The 12358-nt window shown below is 40.7% G+C and overlaps 1 protein-coding gene across 4 annotated transcripts in view; it reads right to left on the bottom strand.

The window, feature by feature from the left end:
- The window catches only part of USP15 (ubiquitin specific peptidase 15), a 129752-nt gene that overhangs the window by 67427 nt on the left and 49967 nt on the right, over nt 1-12358 (bottom strand). For all 4 annotated transcript variants that reach the window (XM_089674035.1, XM_089674036.1, XM_089674037.1 and 1 more), the window contains 2 exons: nt 3471-3615; nt 3086-3259 (listed from right to left, as the gene is read on the bottom strand). In XM_089674035.1, coding sequence (XP_089530161.1) covers nt 3086-3259; nt 3471-3615 — 319 coding nt within the window. The remainder of the gene's footprint in view (nt 1-3085; nt 3260-3470; nt 3616-12358) is intronic.

The raw sequence follows: 12358 nt of genomic DNA, 5'->3' as shown, positions 1-12358 counted from the left end.
TAGGCAGACTGCTTTTTGATGCAGACCACCATAGGAAATGCCAAAATTTGATGCTCGGACAACATGAAATGAAGTTTAATGAATCAAAAAAGGAAGTAAGCCAGGGACAGTCAGGCTAGGGATACAAATGCTAGATGATACTGTATATCCTCCAATCTGGAAATGAGGAAGGTTCTGACTCACTGCAAAGCTTGTAGTGCACATTGTAACAAATACTGTAGGTATAATTGATAAACTTTTCTTTAGTTTTGAATAGAGCGGAGAGGGATTAGAACACCTGTCAGATTTTTTTTCTTTAATTGCAGTCTGTCACCCTCTCTATTTGTCCTGTTTACAATTATCACTGAAAGTAAATGAAATCCCAAATTGTGTGTTGTTCCCAAAAGAGTAATAGGGTGAAATGTTACAATGGTGACACTATTTCAGATGACAACCAGGGCTTCCCTCTCACTTCCTGTTTTGACTATGGGACAGGAAGTCGTTAATATTGCACTGACACCTGTGGCAGTTTCACAAGGGCAATGCAGTTTGAGAGTGGTGAAGGAAACGTACACGGATCGTGGGTTTCCCACATTGCGTTCTAGTGTAAATTGGGGCTACACTTTGCCCTCCTCTCTTGTGGTATTTTGCTCCTCCTGCCTCAGATTATAGGTTATCTTCTATCCAGAATTTTCTATATTGAGTGCGGTGATTGTAGCTGTATTAGTGCACTTGCGACAGAAACAATTTAGTACTGACGTGATACTTTTTTTATTTGCACTAACATACAATTTTGAGGACAAGCTTTCGGGGTATGTCCCCTTCTTCAAGGTCCAGGCAGTCCTCGGTACCGGTGGTTGAGCAGAAGTCGATTTACTAACTTCTGTGCAACTGCCCCATCAGAATGTAGCCACTGGATCAGCATTGCAGGCTAAGTGCTGAAGTGCTGAATTGGGTCTGTTTTTTTTCATTCAACCCACTGGTTAACCGAAAAAAAAAAACTGACCTACATATGGCCAGCTTAAAATAAAGTGCAGTCATTCTTGAAAGGTTCAATCATTTACAAGATGCCTCACCTCTCCATATCCTCAGTTAACCTACTACAGTGGGAAAAATTATGTGATCCCCTGCAGATTTTGTAAGTTTGCCCACTTACAAAGAAATGAAGGGTCTATAATTTTTTTCACAGGTGTATTTTAAATGACAGAGTATCATCCAAAAATCCTGACACATGATACAAATATTATAAACAGAGTTGAAGTTCAGTGAGTAAAATAAGTATTTGACCCCCTACCAAACAACAATAATTCTGGCTCCTACAGACTGGCTATGTGCTCATGTGCACACAGATTTGTCCTGTCAACTTAAGAAGGTGCTCCTAACGACAACTCGTTATGTGTATAAAAGACACCTGTCTACAGAATCTCTTTCTTCCATTCAAACCTCACTACCATGGGCAAGACCAAAGAGCTGTCAAAGAACATCAGGGACAAGACTGTAGACCTGCACAAGGCTGGAATGAGCTACAAGACCATCAGCAAGAATCTTAGTGAGGAGACAACTGCTGCAGTGATTATTCGCAAATGGAAGAAATAAAAAATAATCAATCGCCCTCGGTCTGGAGCTCTATGCAAGATTTCATCTCCTGGGGTAGAGATGATCATGAGAAAAGTGAGGGAAACGTCCAGAACTACACAAGTGGAGCTTGTGAATGATCTCAAGGCAGTTGGGACTACAGTCACCAAACAAACCATTGGTAACACAAAACACCGCCATGGATTGAAATCCAGCAGCGCCCGCAACATCCTACTCCTCAAGAAGGCACATGTACAGGCCAGTCTGAAGTTTGCCAATGGACATCTAAATGATTCAGAGAAGGATTGGGTGAAAGTGTTGTGGTCAGATGAGACCAAAATTGAGCTCTTTGGCATTAACTCGACTCGCCGTGTTTGGAGGAAAAAAATGCTGATTATAACCCTACAGTCAAGCATGGAGGTGGAAACATTATACTTTGGGGTTTTTTCTCTGCTAAAGGTACAGGTCGACTTTGCTGCATTGACGAGCCAATGGAGTGGCCTAGCCAATCACCAGATCTTAATCCTACATAAAATTTATAGAGGGAGCTGAAACGTTGAGCTCCCAAGAAACAACCAGGAACACTTAAAGTGAAGTTCCAGCCGTTTTTGTATTTATTAAAAGTCAGCAGCTACAAAAACACACACTTACCCGTCTCAGAGTCCAGCGATGTTCTCACCCACGCGGTCCCTTCTGCCCTTCTTTCCTCCACGGTGCTGGCATCTCAACTGTGGGCACCAGGCTATGACAGCTTGCAGCTTCACAGCCTGGTGCCCACTGCTCATGCGCGAGTCGAGCTGCGCTTCCTAATTGGTCTAGCATTCTCCTGGGACCTGTGAAAGTTCCCAAGAGACTTCAGGAGGGAAGAGGGGGCCGACTTCCGGCACACTTCACCGCAGCAAACTGAGCCGGAAGTGGGAGTGGGTACCTGTCAAAACCAGGTACCCACTCCCCCCTCCCCCAAAAGGTGCCAAATAGAGCAGTGGAGGGGGGAGGAGGCAAATAAGCGGAGCTTCCACTTTTGAGTGGAATTCTGCTATAAGGATTTAGAGAAGATCTGTAAAGAAGAGTGGATCAAAATCCCTCCTGAGATGTGTGCAAACCTGATAACCAACTAACAAGAAAAGTCTTACCTCTGTGCTTGCCACCAAGTACCAAGTCATGTTTTGCTTAGGGATCAAATACTTATTTTGCTCACTGAACTGCAACTCAATTTATAACATTTGTATCATGTGTTTTTTCTGGATTTTTGGTTGATATTCTGTCTCTATCATTTAAAATACACCTATGATAAAAATTATAGACCCTTAATTTCTTTTCAAACTTACAGAATCTGCAGGGGATCAAATAATTATTTTCCCCACTGTATTTCCAGCCTTTGACATTTTTCAAATTCTGCAATGTCCTTTTATCTGGATATCTCCAGATTTAAAGCACCCTGTATAAAAGCATTGCATACTATTCACAAAGATAAGATCAGATAGAGGTTTACAAAATAAAAGGCAGTTTAGTAAATAAAAGCATTTCTAACCTTAAATGCTCTTGGAGTTACATAGCTGTATTTCCCTGACCACATTTGTTTGATGAGCTCGGCATAGGACTTGGCTATTTCTCCTCTCATTCCTAAAGGGTTATCCAGGTTCAGTTCTTCTTGATACTTATCATTAAGGAAGTATTCAGTTAGTGGCGGTGTATTGCTCAAACACTAAAAAAAAAAAAAAAAGGATACAATTAAAAAAATTCTGAAAACCTCAGTATGTCCATGAAAACAACTTACACATTTGTATGAATTGTAATTATGAGAATTACAAACCTTCACTGTAATGAAGCAGTGTGAAACTGGTATAGCACTAGATTGTAACTGTATGCACATGTATATATAAGAACATCATGAAAGATTAAACTCCTGTTTTTACCTGAATGGCAGAATTCATAAAACAAGTGTTTCCCAGGTTACTTAAGCCACATAGTCCCGGTTGCTCATTATGTCTTCCTGGCTCTGAGTAATCATAGTTTTTGTAAGCAGCATATGAAGGCAGACAATAGTTTGAATTTTTAACACTGGAAAAAAAACAGAAAATGATCACAGTGGCAACAAAACCAGTTATTCCTGACAGCATATACAAACCACATATACAAAGCATGGGATCAAAGTTAAAACCTTGACATTCTAGTCTATATTATAACATTTATGACCTATAGTACTGAGAAAACGTATTGCAATCAAGTACAATTTAGTTTACAACAATTTAGAATAAAATAATAGCTAAAAGTTGATTTCTGATTGATTACCACTGTACTAAGGAAAAGGATATTTTTTATTGTCATTCCAAAAACATGTTATACATGAGAGAAATAAAATAAGGTACTCAGGTCCAGGTTACCAATGATAAAATCAAATAAAAATGTAAAGAAAAATACAGAAATATGAATACATAAACTAATATTGAAATTATTACTAATCATAAAGTGCAGTATTATCAGCCTTGAAGTAGTTCTAAAAAGTCAGTTTTTTTTTTTACTTTAATGCATTCTCTTCTGCATGCATCTCCCCCAGCCCCCCTTATACTTACCTGATCCTGACCTCAATCCAGCAATGCAGCGTCTTTCTTTGCTCTCTCCCTCCTCACCGACTCAAACACAGCAGTGGGAGCCATTGGCTCCTGCTGTTGTCAATCACAGCTAGAGACAAGGGAGCAGGGCTGTGGCAACAGACGCAGACAGCGAGGCTCCGGAGCGAGCCCGCATGAATGTCCATATAGCAAGCTCAGCGGGGGGGAGGGAGTAGCCAGGAGCGCCGACGGGAGGACCTGAGAATAGGAGGATCAGGGCTGCTGTGTGCAAAACTATAACAGAGCAGGTACTTATGACATGTTTGTTATTTAAAAGAAAAAAAACAATTTATGCTTAGAATCATTTTAAATTGCAGAAATTCTGAGAAAAGAAATATATAATATAGAACAGCAATAATTCAGGGTAATTTGTCAATCTCAAAGAATCAGGAAAAAAGCATTCTTCAGCCTGATGGTTCTAGCTCCACCAGGCTGGTGCTGCATAGCCTTCGACCTGAAGGGAGGGGGAGAAACAGTGCCTGTTTATCCACAGCAGAGCAATTACTGTACCAAACAGTATTACAAGAAGTGGGGACACTCTTCACCGCACACATATAAAATGAAATGAGGATCAAGGACAGCACACTTGTCTCCTCAAAGTAAAGGTGCTGATAGACCAACTACACTTTGCTGGCTATATTGATGCCCCAGGTGGGGTTACCAGAGATGCGCATTTTCAAATATTTAAAGCAAAGAACAATCTCAGCAGCTCCATGGATGAATACATTTTCCTCCACACCTTTGCTGCTGCCTCTAAGTGTTTGACAGCTGGTACACACAATAAAACAGCGGTCGTTGGTTTACTGACTTATTGTACAACATACAACATATATTATTTGTCATAAAAAGAGCCATTAGGGCTTGTTTACACTTGCTTCAAAATGTGGCATTGGATTTGCTTTTTTAAAGCGCTCTAAATGCCAATCAAAACACCTGTCATTAAATGAAATCATACGCTTACAGACTTGTTTACATGTTGCGTTTGCTTTGCTTCAAAAAGTTATACCCCATATCGTTTTCTCGGTGCTTTAAATGGTCTGCAAAGCCTCCATAAAAGTCTATGACAAAGCTCGCCAACAGCACCGGCAGCTTCTGAGCGGCTTTTTTCAGTGTTAGTTTTGCTTTGTTTTGGAGGTATTGCAGGTATGAGATATCCCAGGGTGTGCTGAAATCCAACAAGCAAACCAGAAAACTGTCATCAGCAGTTACTTCTGGTTCATGTGTATATATTCTGGAGGTGTTTGAAGCAGTTGTCACATCTGCTGTGCAGTGTGGAGCAGCAGGAAGATGAGCGGGGTCCAAAACGGAGCAACTAGAAAACGGCACATGTGGTACGCAATGTGGGAATGCTATAGCGAAAGGTGTATGGGGACCAGAGAGAGAGGACTGAGAGGCAGATGACCAGAAGAGCCGGGGTCCGGAGCAGGTGAAACCAGTAATGTCACACGAGCTACGCAGTGTGGGAGCAATATAGCGGGAGGTTGGTGGTGCCTGGACAGAGAAGAATCAGCAAACTAGAGGATCATCAGAGTTGGGGGGTTGCTACCGAGCAGGGGATCAGCACAGCTGGGCGTACTACTAAGTGGGGCATCAATAGAGCTAGGGGTACTACTGAGCAGGGGATTTGCTGAGTGAGGGTACCAATGAACTAGGGATCTGCTGAACAGGGGTACTAATGAGCTGGGGACCTGCTGCCAGGGAGTACTACTTAGTGGGGGTTCTACTGGGCCCCTTTCAAACAAAAAGAAAATCAAAACAGCGCATTTGCCAAACTTCATCAAAACCTCAAAAAAGCAGCATCGAAGCATCAAAAACACATAACAAAAAGCAGGTTGAAGCAGTAGGGGCTTTAAATGTGCCTTAATGTTAAAGTAGGGGAAATGACCCTGTAAAGAGAAAAAAAATAACCAATACAAGCAATGAATGTTTGCTGTTTGAGCTCCAAGTTGACCAGGATTAAGCTGGACCTACACTGTAACACCTTCCACCCAACATCCCTCTTTTTATGTCCTTTTCCATCTGTATTACTTTGTTACACAGGACATTTGACAGTTCTTTTCTGATCCCCATGGCTCAGTATCTAGCCTAGTCAGTGTGTCCACGTAAGAGCTAACAAACTCATTGACTATTTATACACTGACACTAATTGCAATTTAAAAAGCCACAGATGTGGGACATTAACCTCTAATTGGCATTTTAACCCGTGTGTGTCACCTTGTGTGTCTGTACCAAGGCCAAACATTCCAGGGTATGTAAACTTTTGATCATAGCCATTTGGGTGATTTCTGTTATCATTATGATTTAAAAAGGAGCCAAACAACTATTTGATAATAAATGGCTTCATATGATCATCATCCTTCAATAAAAGATAATTTTTTGGCATGATCAGTCATATTTTCAATATCAATGTCAAAATTTAATAATTTCTTCCAAGGTATGCAAACTTTTGAGCACAACTGTAATATCCTGTTATGGGTGCGTTTCTCTGCAGCAGGGACTGGAGCACTTGTGAGGATGGAAGGAAAAATGGATGGGGCAAAATACCATAAAATTCTTGAGGAACATCTGCTGCCCTCTGCCAGAAAGTTGTCAATGGGAAGAAGGTTTACCTTCCAACATGACAATGACCCAAAGCACACAGCAAAAATGACCACAATATAGGTCATTCCATGGCCTAGTCAGAGCCCGGACTTAAAACCCATTGAAAATCTGTAGAATGGCTTGAAGACTGCAGTCCTCAAATGGTTACCATCAAATTTATCTGAACCTGAGCAGATCTGCAAAGAAGAGTGGGCAAATATTGCAAAGTCTGGATGTGCAAAGCTATTAGAGACATATCCCAACAGACTAAAGGCTGTAAATAAAGCAAAAGGTTTCTAACTCAGTGATTCTGGTTTTTGATTTTTTTGTTATTTTTTTCTTACATGTTGGTGCTAGATGAAACAAAAACTTTGTCTTCATTTCAGGCTTCAAATAAAAAAAAAATGGGATTGTTTTAAAAGGGGTGATTCTTTTCTATACCCACTATATTAGTGTATGGCCAGCTTTAGTATTCAAATTCAGTCCTTCACTTACAGCTAATTAAGTCCATTTTGATAAAAGGAAAAATCTATTTCCAGTGTTTTCATAAGGACACTGTGATCCTATGTTCTCAGACTGAAAGCAAGTGAGGCCATTGAATAATCCATAAATGTGCTCATTTAGGATAAACCGTGGAAACACTTTATAGATCATTTGCATGCTATTTGCCAAAAAGCTCTTAAAACACGCATATATCTAGAAAGCAAAGATTCAGGGAAGCAGGTATTAAACGGTTACCAGGAAAGCATAATTTAGGGCTTATTCACAGGGAGGGGGGCTCGTAAAAGCAGGTAGTTGAGCTGTGGTTTTATTGCTCCCGACCACCCACCTAAATGTAGAAACGCAGCTGTTCAAGGCTGTACCCATATTGCAATGTTTGCTTCAAGGCAAATATGAAACAGTGTGCCACATGGAGCATGGAGAAAAGAAAAAGCAGCAAAGAATTGTCTGAGGATTTAAGAACTAAAATTGTGGAAAAGCATGGACAATCTCAAGGTTACAAGTCCATCTCCAGAGATCTTAATGTTCCTGTGTCCACTGTGTGCAACATTGTCAAGAAGTTGAAAGCCCATGGCACTGTATCTAATCTCCCTGGACATGGATGAAAGAGGAAAAACTTGATCAAAGATTGCAACTAAGAATTGTCAGAATGGTGGATGAAGAACCTCAATCAACTTCCAGATAAATTCAAGATGACCTTCAGGCACAGGGTACAACTGTGTCAGCTTACACTATACATTGCAATCTGAGTGAAAAGGGGCGCTATGGTAGGAGACCCAGAAGGACCCTGCTGTTGACACAGAAACCTAAAAAAGCCAGATTGGAGTTTGCCAAAACTTACCTGAGGAAGCCAAAATCCTTTTGAGAGAATGTGCTGTGGACAGACTAAACAAAATTACAGTTTTTTGGTAAACTCCATCATTCTACCGTTTTCAGAAAAAGCAATGAGGCCTTTAAAGAAAGGAATACAGTCCCTACAGTCAAACATGGTGGAGGTTCACTGATGTTTTGGAGTTACTTTGCGGCTTCAGGCACTGTATGTCTTGACTGTGTGCATGGCATTAGGAAATCCGAAGACTACCAAAGAATTCTGGGGTGCAACATAGGGCCCAGCGTCAGAAAGTTTTGCTGCCGTCAGAACCCAGAAATGGTTTCAGACAAAGAGCTGGTGATTACTGAACTGCCCAGCAGAGAGTCCAGATCTCAATCCCATAGCACACGTGGAGAGATCTCAAAACAGCAGTGGGGAAAAGGAATGCTTGCAATCTGAGAGACCTGGAGAAGCTGGCCAAAAGAAGAGAGTGGTCCAAAATTCCAGTAGAGAGGTGTAAGAAACTCATTGATACTTACAGGAAGCAATTGATTTCAGTTTTTTTTTTCCCAAGGGGTGTACTACCAAATATTACATTGAGGGTGCTAATAATTTTGTCAAGTCCATTTTTGGACTTTGCAAGGAATGTGTCAGAACTGGCTTTTTGTTTCTCTACTTTTTTGTGTCGTACCAATACAAACAAAAGAAAAACATATGAGAAATGCCTAAATATTTGTAAATGCACCAATTTTCTGGGTTAAGTGGTGCATTATCTGACAGAAATGCAGGGGTGCCAATATTTTTTGGCCTTGACTGTAGTAATGCAGCTTTATGCCCAATTGCAGCTTCTCTTAATGTTGAGTCAGAGTGGGGGGCACAGGAGAACAAGACCTGTAAATGACACTGAACTGCAGCAGAGAAAAAAAAAAAAAAAACAGTTTTCCTATCTAGTTAGACAGAGATGTGCTGTATGGCAGAGCTGTGTAAATCTCAAGACTTGGGTGGACAAGAACACAAATCCCCTGGCAGGTAAAACAACTCCTTTGTATGTATTTCATCTGTATACTGAGCCATTTGCCTGGAGTTCAGGTTTAATCCGGTCCCTCCATATAGAACATGGTGCAACGAAGTGCTCTTAGTAACAGCTAAGGGGCCCAAGCTGTAGGTTATATCCTAGTACATACCACTGAAGATTTGATTCTACATTCTGTGAAAGGAGTTCAAGCATGCTGACTGAATTAATATTTTGCAGAACATGCCCTGACAAAAAAAAAAAAAATCTACAAGGCTCGAGCCTCCCTCCCGCTCCTCCCTGTTCTTTCACACATATGAATGATATGCCAAAGTAATGATATGCTTATAGCCTCAGGATTAAGATCAAAGTGCAGACAATGTTGGATGCTTTAGATGTGATATAATACCAGCATAGCATTTTTAGGATTTTTTTTTCCTCTTTTGTTTTTTAATCTACTATGACAAACCTCCTAAAACTTGTTTTTCATGCATCATCCTGTTAAGCAGAGAATATACCTATATATGTGGCAAACAAGTCTACTTTTTGTATAAATTCTTATTACTGAAGTATGATGAATAAAGAACCGTTTATTAATGATAAATCAGAAATACTCAACTTTGCCCAGTAACCCAGGCTGAACACTCCTTTTTCTGCATATATTTTTTTCTTTCACAATATTTTAAAATTTGCAAAAATATCAAGATACATAATGATTAAAATGACTTCTTGGTTTCAGAGAAGACATTCATTTGTCAGATGAACAGAATGTGCTAGTAAGTTAATAAGCCCAATCTGAAGCCACAACCCTGTCTCTATATTTCTATCATTAATTTTGTGGTCCTAGAAAGAGATGTGATGACATATGCAAAGAGCTTCTGCTCAAAAAACATATTGACGTTATCTTGAGCTGTAAGGCATGTGTCTCTAACCCCTTAGCACCCTGGCCCTTTAAGGGGTTTCAAATGTCGGGGCAAGGTTTGTGATCATGTGACCATCGTGATTGGCTGTCACGGCACTCACATGATCAGAAAGCGCCCAATCGCAAGTAGAGATCACTCTCAGCACAATTCAGTTTTTCTTTGGGTGCACATCTACGCAGCGTCTCGGCGTTAAGGCCCACCTGCTGAGAGGCTGCTTATATATAGGCGGCTGGCAGGAAGGAGTTAAAGAAGCAGATAGAACTGAATAAAATAACATTGTTTTATTGTGGTACCAACTGTTATTTATGAACAGATCTGGTATTGTTAATATGATTCTGTTGTGAGAAAGGTAGAGGGGCTGCCACTGACAACCTCACCTTTAAGAATGTTGGTTTCCTGGTTGTCATGCTGAAGTCTTGGCTTCCATGTTTTCTAAGGGCTGGTTCACATTTGTGCGAATAAAAAAATACAGGCAAAAACTCCTGTGGAAGCACTTGCATTTACCTGTATTTTTTAATGCACTTTTTTTGAACTCATATTGCGTTTAGCTGCTTTTTTGTACTTTGAGTTTTCTTTATCTTGTGTCATTATTTTCTATTCACAAAAAATATACAATAAAATCATTAATACTGGACACAAACACAACATAACTTATATACATAACAAATTCCTTCTAAACTTAAAGGATAAAACTGTATTGAGTTAATAATAAAGCTATGTATATGAATGAGGCTTGGGGCTCATTTACATGGGTGCTGTGGCCTGTACAGTGTGAACCAGATTTATTTTTTTCAATGTGGCTTCTATGTGGCTGGAGGTGTGTGCAGGAACCTATGTTAACTCCTTCACGTCTAAGGGTAAAACAAATCTAAATGCCTAAGCACAATTCTGCAACGTTGACATGTGTTAGTAAAACCGTACATATCATCACAACTACTTTGTACATCCAGGTGGATTATACCTTGTTTTTTCAGGACAAATTGGGCTTTCATTTGGTGGTAAATGGTAATAGATATCTCCTAATTTTTTTTATTACCAAAGGAAACCTGTCCCAAAATAGTAAAAAAAAAATATTTATTTTTATTTAGCTGTGTGTTTCTTGTTACGACCATAACCTACCTCCATAGAACAACCCAAAATAAATTCTCCAGCTCTTGACGATCGCAGCGATACCATTTATGTGTATGTTATTTGTTGTTTGTACCCGTAGTGAAGCCCAGAAACAATAGTACGCATTTTGTTTTTGTCTTTTTTTTTCTACCTAAGACACACTGACACTGACATTAACGCTAACTGACACTGATATCAATTTTTTTTAAATCCTGACATTTGACCCTGACCTTTGACCCAAACACTAACCCTGGCACTGAACTAGATCAAACCTTGATCTAGGTATTTGTCTTTATTTTTTGATATTTATTTATCTTTTTTTCTTACAAACATTTTTTTCTCTCACTATGTCAGGAGTTAGAGAGATATAACGTATCTCTCTTCTCCATTCATAGAGAGAGAAAAAACAAGGGGGCCAGGCTGCACAGTGACTGATCACTGTGATAGCCAATCATAGGCTATCACAGCGATCACGTGACCCGGAATCGGGAGTCCCGGGTCCCGATCGTTAGAACGGGACCCGGGGCTCTCAGTGACACCGCGGTCTCTGTGCTGGGAGCGCGCTCCCAGCACAAAGACAGGTACGCAACTATGCGGCCCCACGGAAAAAAGCCCAGTTCTGTGAGGCCGCATATTTGTGTGCCGTCGGCATCAAGGGGTTAAGCTATGGGGATACATCAACTATATGAACACAGGCACAAGTCCTAATCTGACAGGTGTGTGGAACAGGCACACCTGTCAAATTAGGACCTATGGCTGGATTCACACAGCTGCTATGTTCCCATAGTGTAATAGGTGGCTCCAGTCACACAAACCAACCGCTAATTCACACTGTATAATATATGGGGTTTAAAAAAGACCCCTGAAGTCTCACATTTGAGATACAGAAAGGGACTTTTCCCCAGTCCCTTTCTCTGTAGCCTCAGCTGCACTGCAGATGAATTAAAAGACAAATTACTATGTTTCAGTTATGAATAAAAATAGTGAGAGATGGATGTTGATCACTTAGACTGTTCATTCAGACATCTATTTCCATTCGAAATAGAGCCCATGCAGCAACCGTCAGTAAAGAGAGGAGGGAAGCTGGAAACGCACTGGTGGAAGGGGGGGGCAGACGAGGGGGTGCCAGGGCAGCACATAGGGGGGGCCTAGAGAGGAGGGGAAATCTGAAAGTTGGGTTGGTGTGGAGGAGGGGGCAATTACAAGAACCGATCTCCCTGTATGACTCTCCATGAAGCAGCTGAAAGCGGCGGGC

The sequence above is a fragment of the Staurois parvus genome, unplaced genomic scaffold (genome assembly GCF_062004578.1).
Source record: "Staurois parvus isolate SC_StPar_1 unplaced genomic scaffold, SC_StPar_1.0 ptg000147l, whole genome shotgun sequence".
NCBI lineage: Eukaryota > Metazoa > Chordata > Amphibia > Anura > Ranidae > Staurois > Staurois parvus.
The sequence above is the reverse complement of the archived record's forward strand: the minus strand, read 5'-3'. Positions and strand labels throughout refer to the sequence as shown.